Source organism: Cucurbita pepo, chromosome LG14, assembly GCF_002806865.2.
Source record: "Cucurbita pepo subsp. pepo cultivar mu-cu-16 chromosome LG14, ASM280686v2, whole genome shotgun sequence".
In the NCBI taxonomy this organism is placed as follows: domain Eukaryota; kingdom Viridiplantae; phylum Streptophyta; class Magnoliopsida; order Cucurbitales; family Cucurbitaceae; genus Cucurbita; species Cucurbita pepo.
In genome coordinates, this window is record NC_036651.1 from 1,275,084 (window position 1) to 1,286,007 (window position 10,924).

The 10,924-nt window shown below is 35.6% G+C and overlaps 1 protein-coding gene across 2 annotated transcripts; it reads left to right on the plus strand.

Annotated features, from left to right (window-relative positions):
* Window positions 1–417: 417 nt before the first annotated feature.
* On the plus strand, window positions 418–10,694 carry LOC111810883. Of its 2 annotated transcripts, none has more exons than XM_023697705.1 (18): window positions 418–1,046; window positions 1,536–1,594; window positions 1,668–1,799; window positions 2,567–2,707; window positions 3,067–3,123; window positions 3,784–3,878; window positions 4,223–4,355; window positions 4,631–4,807; window positions 5,484–5,674; window positions 5,768–5,834; window positions 6,518–6,651; window positions 6,994–7,060; window positions 8,462–8,524; window positions 8,608–8,846; window positions 8,924–9,053; window positions 9,384–9,476; window positions 9,559–9,744; window positions 9,976–10,694. In XM_023697705.1, exons 1-18 carry the CDS (start codon window positions 680–682, stop codon window positions 10,270–10,272), a joined length of 2,628 nt encoding a protein of 875 aa, XP_023553473.1. In that variant the 5' UTR covers window positions 418–679; the 3' UTR covers window positions 10,273–10,694. The 2 variants fall into 2 exon arrangements, with proteins under 2 accessions (XP_023553473.1, XP_023553474.1); XM_023697706.1 differs by having other exon boundaries at window positions 994–1,046; window positions 1,664–1,799.
* Window positions 10,695–10,924: the final 230 nt, after the last annotated feature.

The window sequence follows — 10,924 nt, forward strand, 5'->3', positions numbered from 1 at the left end:
TAATAAATATGTTTTATCTTAGATTTTTTTTTTTCAAATTGTTAACCATAGCTTTAAAAGATTATTTTTTTCATGCTTTTACATTTAATTTTAAAATTTATCAAGCAATTATTGNTTTTTTTTTTTCAAATTGTTAACCATAGCTTTAAAAGATTATTCTTTCATGCTTTTACATTTAATTTTAAAATTTATCAAACAATTATTTAGTTCAAATAATTATTTAAACTGAGTTTAATAATTAGAAATTTTAATAGATGCTCTATATGTATTGTTCTGATTTAAGGAAAATTTTCTCATTAATTAAAATATACATAGTACAGGTTAATCATGCCACGTGTCATAAGGTGAGTGGTGAAACCAACATAAATCTTGGAACCTGGCCGCCGTCATTCTTACATTCACCATGTCTTTAACCGTTGCCTTTTCTTCCCACATTAATTTTTCCCGGGAAAATATCAGCGAATAATCGGAGTATTTACAACCATGGATTCCCTGTAACTTTCCCAACCACTCACTCTCCCACTCCGATTGTGAAAACGCGGGTCATCGATTTCTCCTCTTCTCCACAACAAAATCGCACATACGATTTAACCCATTTCCCCCTTGATTCATTTTTGGTTCTGGATTACAGCTTTTTTTAGTTTTTGGATTCTCTTTGAAAGGAGAATCATCTGCTAGAATGCGCTCATGTCACCTTCCGAGCGCAAGCACAGCCACTTTTTCCACTACTGCGATGTTCCCTCAAAAGTTCTACTTCTGTTTTTCGCCGATTTTCCGGCCGAGGGTACTCGGCCGCTCCGTGAAATTCCGACGCCTTTTTGACCGAATTCGTCCTTTGCCTGTTGTTACTGCATCAATCAACTCCGTCATCGCCTCTGGAAATGTTATTGCAGCTGCTGCAGCCGTGGCTTCCGGCTCTGGATCTGTTCATGGTGCTGTCACTTCTGCAATCACGCATGTTGCTGTTACGGCCGTCGCTATTGCCTCCGGAGCTTGTCTCTCTACCAAAGTCGATTTCCTTTGGCCCAAAGTGGAGGAGAAACCAGGTCCCTTTTCCTTATCCAATTCTATCTTATTATTATCGTTATTGTTGATATTAATTTTAGAAATTGGGACAAGTTGTTAGAACTTATGTCGGTACTGATTAATGTAGGACTTTGTCCACATCTCGACTAGAAAATCAAACCTCCCACTATCTGGTATCTTTGGTTTTATATTCAGGATGCTCTTGAATTCTTCTCCGAAGTGATTCCCCTTGCTTCCTCTTGTTTTACTGCAACTAATCTTTGTTGTGTTAAGTTCTTACATTTTCTTATGTAATATACACTACTCAATTCTTAGAGAGTTCAAAACTTACTGTGAAAATGTTAACCATGATGGAAGCAAGTTTGAATTGGTCCTGACCTCTTAGTAACATGCATATAGTTAATACGCTTGAAAAGTTACTAAACTTTTAATTGTTTTTCATGAACTAATTTTCATTTTTCCTCCTTGTGCTGAAGTTGTTTCTTGCCATAAATTATATGCCCGTACAGGTTCTCTTGTATTGGATGGAGTTGACGTAACTGGACTTGTTATATTTGAAGATGCCAAGGTTTTTCACTTTACTCAAAGCTAGTTTGTGTTTTCTCATGTTCTGCTCTCAAGTTTTCCATCTATGAAGGCAGGTGCAAAAGGCTATTGAATTTGCAAAAAAGGCTCATCATGGGCAGTTACGGAAAACTGGAGACCCTTATTTAACTCATTGCATTCACACTGGAAGAATCTTAGCCGCTTTAGTTCCACCTAGTGGCAACAGGGTGCGTAAAACATAACATTATTTATTATGGTTCTTTTCTGTGGTTGGATTGTCTAAATTGTAATTAGTTATTTTTTGAGAGAGAGAATACCAGATGCCATATCTTTCTACGTATAACAAGTTGCTGAAGTTTCTGTGACATACCTTAAATATGTTGTTGAAAAATAACAGAAAAGTGACATACAGATATTTATATTTGGAGCAGAAGTTGAATGGGAAAGGATTTATGAAATTAAGAAGGAAAGAGATGGAAGAAACATATACTAATTTAGTCTCTGAACTGGCTGATAGTGTACAGCTGATAGTGTGTAGCTTTATTTTCTTATTATGTTTATGATTTTTCGGGTGGATTGCTTTGTTGGACCCTTGAAATTAGCTGATAGTGTGCAGCAGGCAATCTCATAGGAATGCAATTAGGGTATAAGTGAATATTATAAGGTATTAAGGATGCTTTTTTTTTTTTTTTTTTTTTTTGAGCACTTGTTAGTGGAGATTGGGTATAAATAGAGGAAGGAGGAATGAAGGCAAACAATAATTTAGTCAGATTAGGGCTTGAGTTAGTCTACTCGAGAGAGGAGAGGTTCCAAGTACCTCGAGTACTTGGGGAAGTTCGGTTCTATCACAATCTTTTATTCCATGTCACTCTCACATTGCACACATTTTCTGCGCTTGCTCTTTCTTATCATGTAATATTCTTGTGCTGCTGACAGCAAATGGACAACTTTTCCTCTCATGGTCTTATTAATTTGAAGTAGTTCACACTAACAGGCAGTTGACACAGTTGTGGCTGGGATTCTCCATGACATAGTTGATGATACATGTCAAAATTTGCACAGCATAGAAGAAGAATTTGGCGATGAAGTAACCAAGTTGGTGGCTGGTGTCTCCAGGTTGAGTTACATAAACCAGGTATTATGAACAGAATATTGAGGTTGAAACAGATTATTAAGGTTACGTTATATTTTTCATTAATGAGAGCGTAGCGTTTTTCTACTTTCATTTTTTAATTTTTCTAATTTTTAAGGAACAAATGCACGAATATTGTTACAATCTCGAATAAAAGCTCTATTTTTGAAAACTTATCATCTTATCATTCATCATACTATTGTTCATATATATATATATATAAATTACCCTTTTCCATGTGCACTTAATAAAAACAACTCCTATTTCTTCACCTTGCGCTTTAAGACCCAGAGGCCTATTTCACTTTAGTGCACCTCGAGCTTTAAACAACACTATGTGACCATATTATATACTTTCTGCAGTTGTTGCGTAGACATCGTCGAGTAAACGTGAACCAGGGTTCCCTAGATCATGAAGAGGTATTGACTGTTAAATTAACCAAATAAGATATGCTGGAACGGTATGAATGAAAATTTCCTCAAAGATAGATAAAGTATAATTTTTACAGTCCAGATTTTTTCATGTGCATTAAATTACATTGTGTAAGCTTATTTGGATGCTTTTTGTATGTCCCCACTAAATTATATGTAATGCAGATAATATTATATGGAAATATGTTTTCCTATTGTTTGTAGTGCTTAGAACTTAGTTAAACTTGTATCTCTTTTAGGATATGTCTTTCCATGGATCAGAGATTTTAACAAGGCATGCATTTGTTCATCAGTTAGCCATGTACTTTTCTAAGTGCATTTTATTGCATTATGTAAAATTCGGTTGTACCCTAAGATATTTTTCTGAACCTAATGAGCGTGAAAAAGTTTAGGGAAAATTAGTTGGTAAATATACTTATGTTTATTTTTTCCACAACTGCACACACTATTACTACCTTGAAAAAGAACGTTTGGTCAACTAGTAAATTTCCATTTGACATCAATATGTATGGATGGGTTCAATATTCGTCCATCACAATGACCTGATTATATCGTTATAATATGATCAACTTTCTTTAGATATTCATTCTACCCACCTATCTATGACTTCTGGGTCAATCTTTCTCATGCTTTAACTATTCATTTTAGGCAAATAAATTGCGAATTATGCTCTTAGGCATGGTTGATGATCCACGTGTTGTGCTCATCAAGCTTGCAGATCGTCTTCACAACATGAGAACCATGTACTAACTCTTCACTTAGATCTGATAATTCGTTTATGTACAATGGGTGGGATTTAGTTTCCTCCCTTATTTTGTTCGCTTTTCCCTTTAAATTCATGAAGCTAAATTCTTATCTTCTTCAAAATTTTCAACTTTGTCTTTTGGTTTTCTAGAGAAAATGACTTTTTAAATAGATAAAATTTGACAGTAACATTTCTTTAGATGATAAGAAATTACAAAAGAAGGGGGATAATCTAGGCTGCATACCAAGGAAGATTGAAAAAAGATTTTCTAATTTTCATCAAGACCATTTGAGCTATTGTAACTTTTTGAGATAGTAATTTTCCATTATCATTTTTTGACAGTTATGCTTTGCCACTGCCTAAGGCTCAAGCTGTTGCACAGGAGACCTTGGTTATTTGGTGCTCACTCGCTTCTAGACTGGGTTTATGGGCACTGAAAGCCGAACTGGAAGATTTGTGTTTTGCAGTTCTTCAGGTTTATCTTAGTCTTTTTGGGTCACAACTTATTTTCACACATATGTATGACTCCCTAGAAAGCTCATTAGAAAAGGAATATTATGACGAAAAATAATTGATTTAATTATATGTACATCTGAATGTAGTATGAGAGGACTTGCTTATATTGATCATTTAAGTACGCATTTGATTTTTCATTTCTACTGCTGTCTAATTTTACGATACTGTTTAGACTTGGATCTCCTGGTGTTTACTATCTGTAAATTGACTCATTTCTCATTGGTCATTTTTCAGCCCCAAATGTTCCTGAAGTTGCGTTCGGAATTAGCTTCCATGTGGATGCCTAGCAGCAGAGCTGGAAGCTTTCGGAAAGTATCTGCCAGAGCTGACTTACCACTGTTGGATAAAGACAGTTCAACTTGTTACCATAATATGCCAGTAACTACGACTGATGAGGCCACAAACATGAAGGCAAGTATCTTGAATGGAGGATAAAATTTTCTTCTTGTTTTATGAACATTTTTTTAGAATGTCTCATACCAAAAATTTAAGCTAAAATGGTCATTTTCCTTTTCGAAGGCACTTCTTTCAGTTTATTTATTTCACTACCTTCTTGTTTACTCACTTTGTTGTACATGACTTCAACATGGTTTCATAAAGTAATGAAAATCATTTTTTTCACTTGTTTCTTTAATTGTTATCCACAATATTCAACTAAATGTTAAAAATTCTATGAGAAATTATGTTTTCTGGGGAATCTTATGCTTGTGACCTAACAAGCTTAAATTTTAGAAATTGAGCATTTGGACGGTATTTGAATGGTCTATCACTGTTTGCTCAGTCTGCCTGGCTGTGGTGTATCTCGTGTATAGTTTGTTTTGGGTTTGTTTCTTTGGCAGTCCTGTGATGGGTGGGTTCGACCTTTTTATATGGTCTTCCTTTGTACTTTCATTTATTTTATTGAAATATGATTGTTCATAAAAAAATGTATGCGTTTGAAGGAGAAAACTTGGAACATCTGCGTAAAATGTAATGTTGAGATTTTATAGTCTCTGTGCCCAAGTGCTGGGGCCTGGGCCATATATTTAGTAGTTCTTGAAGAAATATAGATTAATAAAATTTTCATCCTTGCATTCTCTACTTTCAGGAACTTTTGGAAGCTGTAGTACCATTTGACATCTTGGCAGACAGAAGAAAACGGACAAATTATCTAAATAATCTCCAAAGAAGTATAGATACTTGTATACAGCCAAAAGTCGTGCAAGATGCTAGGAATGCTTTAGCATCTCTGTTGGCTTGTGAAGAAGCATTAGAGCAAGAATTGATTATATCGGCCTCGTATGTCTGCATCTTTCTCTTTCTGATCTCTATTTTATTTGTGTGTATAGTGCTTCTCATGTGTGCATTATGCTTCCCCGCCTATGCTTGCAGTTATGTTCCAGGGATGGAAGTAACTTTGTCCAGCAGACTAAAGAGTTTATATAGTATATACAGCAAGGTAAAAATGGAATCGTCTGAAGTTTAGCATTATACTGATATGACTAAATCGTAATCGATTATTGTCCCATTGTGCGCAATTTTAGGATGGGTGCTGTTATTGCACTTGAAAATTCTCCCTGGAATAACGAACAGGGCAAGTTATTCTTGCAGGATGTCTTCTATCCTCAATTATTCATCCCAGAGATTTTGCATTAAATTTTCACCAAATGTTAGATATGAGGCCAGTTTAGCTCAGACAACTTATTGGATGTTGAAAAGTTGTCTTAAATTTTCGTAGGTTGTTAAGTAACGGGTCGTTGAGTTGAAAGGATTAAAATTGCAGTTTTGGTTGGCTCCTCTCTCTGGTTCTCATTACATCTCTTCTCTGCATCCTACGAACTGATTTCGAGTTGGAGCATGATCACCGACTTAGTTTCTCATTTTCCGTCTGATGTGTGACTCAGGAAGGGTTTGGTATATGTGCTCTGGGTACATGTTGAACGTTTCATGACTTTGTCCTGGACTCTATAGACAACAATATTTTTCTGTCATCGAGCACTGGTCTGGCATCTTAGTCGCTAACTAGCAATCCAAACAGTATTAATAAATCAAACATAATATACTCTTTTCATGCCAGTGCTAGTAGTTATGCATAGTTCTAACTTTCGACCATTGAATCCTTTTTGTGTCTCCACTCTTCAGATGAAACGAAAAGATATCAGTATCGAGAAGGTATATGATGCCCGAGCATTAAGGGTAGTTGTTGGAGACAAGAATGGAACTCTACATGGACCTGCTGTTCAGTGCTGTTACAGCCTTCTCAATACTGTACACAAGTAAATTGAAACTAAACTTATCACTTCTTATTTACCACGTGAAGTTTCCTCTATCCTTTAAGCTCTATATTGTGTGGATGAACGACTTTACCATGAGAAAAATTCGTGTTGGCAGCTCCTCTTGAACTGAAATGTTAGTTATTATTTTCTAACAGATTTTTTACTTTGTGATTTTGAGAAATATATTTATCTTATTTGTTAAACTTGTTTATACATCAAGCAAACACTTGCAGAGATGCGAACTTTATTCGATTTCGTTGAATAACATACTCTGCAATTTCTTCATGGCACTGATTTTGATCTGTTAATTCCTCATTGTATTATTTAATCTCCAATGTGCAGGTTATGGTCCCCCATTGATGGTGAATTTGATGATTACATTGTTAACCCAAAGCCGAGTGGTTACCAGGTTAAAGATGTTTATGCTTTTTTGTTCTTCTTAACAAGAAATAGCTTCTCATTGATATAATAAAAATGATTAGAAGTTCAAGGGATACAAACTCACAAAGAGAGTGAAAATGAAAAATCAAAAACAGCAAAGACAACCATATAGAGAACAGCCGTGAACAGACCTTTTCATAGACCTAGCAAAACACACTCCAATAAAAAATGACTCTGTTATTGACTTTTGCTACCATTTTGAGAAGCTTGAGAATACTAGGGAGAGCCTTCTAAATCTATTGCTATAGCTTTTTCTTTGGACTTAAAAAGGTGGAATAAGCATCATTGACCTCTTACTTGTAATGGAGTAAAATCTTTAACTTCTTTTGAAGATATTCTACTCTCCAAAAAAAAAAAAAAACCATTTCATGACGAATTACAACTCCTATCATATGCAATCCAAACTGATAGTTTATGCTATTTTGTTGTTAATGAAGTCATCTTCCTTATGATTAGTGCTTGATTACCAAACAAAAGCCTGTATCTCACCTTAGCAATGTCAATATGTTTTAGTGTTTAAAGTAGATTCAACAAAGTACACTATTAAACAAAGTTCTTTTGGAATATGCATTTTGAAAAAGCATTGAAGAAGGAGCAGGTCCCAATTTTCTTAGATATTATGGAAGAGGTCAAACTTTCGTGATTAACTCAATTGGACATAAAAGATTCTTGAATTTACAAAAAGTATAAAGGTCAATATCTTGAAAGTCCTTATTTCATTACCTCGTGACCACCCTTTAGCAGTTACCAGGCCAATATCTTGAATCATTTGGACGAGGAAGAATCCCAAAAGGATAAAGGTCTTTTTTAGACATTNTTTTTTTTTTTTTTTTTTTTTTTTTTTTTTTTTAATTAAAAAAACTATAATAATATATAATAAGAAATTAATTTCATAGATGAATGTAGTGAGAAAAGGTTCAATCCAAAACTCGAAAGAATTTACAAAAAGTTCTTATGGTGCATAAACTAGAATGAGTTTAATTCCTGTTAGTTTTGCACCCTTTACCATGTACAAAGGAAATGTTACTCAAAATAAATTTAAAAACTACTAAAATTTGGGAATTGAAATATATTAAGCTGCCCCTTTTTTTTTCTGATAAGAGTCGAATTTCATTGGTGTATGAATTTTACAAATGAAGGGTATAGCCCAAACCAATGATGTTACAAAAGATTTCTCCAATTGGTCAAAAGAGTAAAGAGTTTATATTAAGTTTGTTCTCTGCATATTGTTAATAATAATTTACAACTGTGTGGGTAGATAATGGTTCACATGAATTGAAATCACTTAATTTAAGAATTTTTTTTTCTCTCTGACATGTAGTCCTGATTTATTCGTGGCCTCTGCATAACTTCCAATTTATGATTTCAGTCTCTGCACACTGCAGTAATAGGTCCGGATAACTCGCCTTTGGAAGTTCAAATAAGAACGCAGGTATTAAACTTCTTTCGTGATATAGTTTGTGAGTTTCTTATCAGTCTTCATTTTGATCATTTAATTTTTACTTACTTTTTTAGAGGATGCATGAATATGCTGAACATGGGCTTGCTGCACATTGGCTTTACAAAGAAAATGGAAACAAAATCCCGTCATCAAGCAGCAAAAATGAATCTGAAAGAGATGTATCCCGGTGTTTCTCCGATTCAGAGTTCCAGAATTCCATCGAAGATTATTCTCGTAAGTATGGTTTTCTGAAAGCTGGCCATCCGGTTCTTAGAGTGGAAGGAAGCCACTTGCTTGCTGCTGTTATTATTAGGTATGCCCCTTAATCTAGTTTTATGCTACAGAAAACAATTCAATAAGTTACGTTTACATCTGATAATGTATTTGCAGAGTGGATGAGGACGGAAGGGAACTGCTTGTTGCTGTGAGCTTTGGACTTGGAGCTTCTGAAGCGGTGGCTGACCGAAGATCTACGTTCCAAATAAAGCGTTGGGAGGCTTATGCTAGGTTATACAAAAAGGTTTGGTTCCTTGACTTTCCAGATAATTCAGAACATAATAATGGGGAGAAGTTCGTGAGCCGCAACTAAAGTTTGATCAGGAAAATAATATTTCTGGGAACTTTTATGATGATTTGGTCGGAAGAGTATTAAACGTCTGAATGTAATATGAACTGAAAGCAAGACCGACCAGATTCAAATACAAGCACACTATAAACTGTTGATCTAATGGTCCACTTTACACTCAACTTAAAGCACACCATAAAATGTTCAATCCTGTATGGAATTCTTTTCTCAAAATTTTTATTCAGATTGAGATTTGTTCCAGTGCTGCTGCTGATTCATTTCCAGGTATCTGATGAATGGTGGTGTGAACCAGGTCATGGGGATTGGTGTACTTGTCTAGAGCGGTATACGCTCTGTCGGGATGGTATTTACCATAAGGTATGCATTATGTTACTTTACCGGTTTTGTTAGACACTGCTTTGACTAGTTCATAATGATTGGTTTCTGCCTTCTCATGCAGCAAGATCAATTTGGTCGGCTACTTCCAACCTTCATTCAGGTCATTGATTTTACAGAAAGGGAAGAATCCGAATATTGGGCTATAATGTCTGCCATTTCTGAGGGCAAACAGATTGACTCTACTTCGTCTCGGACAAGTTCAGTCTCAGTCGCATCAATTTCCCCGGACGCTAGCATCAATACAAAGGTTTTGTTCTAATCACTAGTCAAAACCATTTTTACTGTCATATACCTGTTTGGAAAACCTTTTGAAAGATCTGCAAAGTACATCATGTAATTTAATCACAGAATCCTATTTTTGCAACATCCACCCACCTTACAACTGCATGAACAGAAAGAAAAATTAAATTTTCATAAAATTGTGATTACATACGGAAGTATTGAAGGGTAGTGATATAATGTTTAGAACTTAATTCAGGTACATTTTCTAAGGACAATGCTTCAATGGGAGGAGCAACTACTTTGTGAAGCTAGTAATCTCCGACAAGCAAAACACGGAGGAGAATATTATGTTTGTCGAAGCTCCTTCGCGCTCGAGGAAGTGGTAATTGTTTGCTGGCCCCTCGGAGAGATAATGAGGTTAAGATCTGGTAGCACCGCCGCGGACGCCGCTAGAAGGGTTGGATCCGAGGGGAGGTTGGTCTTGATTAATGGTCTGCCAGTCTTACCCAGTACTGAACTGAAAGATGGAGATGTAGTTGAAGTGAGAGTGTAAATAGTTCTTCAATTGTACAGTTAGGCCAATGGGGGGGAGATCAAGTTGTGGTCTAGTGCATTGCCGGTTGATGTGTGAATATTAGTTGTGATTTACAGCAGGAATAGTTCGAACAATTTCATCATTGGTGAACTTCCCCTGATACTCTACCTTTGGCTGCAAATTTATAGAAGCCATGAAAACGAAAGGCTTTCAGCTTTGAAAGCAACAGGAGCCGCACTGCATACTCAACGGCCTCTTCAATAAGCAAGCGAGTGGAGCTTGGTTATTGCATATGGTTCATTGGATCTTCAGGTGCCTAAAAAAGAATGTTAAAAGTTTTAAGTACTTCTACTGTGATTTATTTATCACATAGAATTCGACATTGCTTTTTTAACTGTGAATGATATGAATGAATATAAATGATTGTCAAACAGGCGATAGTTCAATCTTGCCACCTGCAGGTCGATTAATTTATTACTTGCAAATGTATGGAAGACTGATGCCTACTCAGTGTGGGAAGGTCAAGGAAGTTGGGGCAAGGAAGTTGGTGCCCCAAACAGGCGATAGTTCAATCTTGCCACCTACAAGTCAATTAATTTATTACTTGCAAATGTAGGCGATAGTTCAATCTTACCACCTACAAGTCAATGAATTTATTACTTGCAAATGT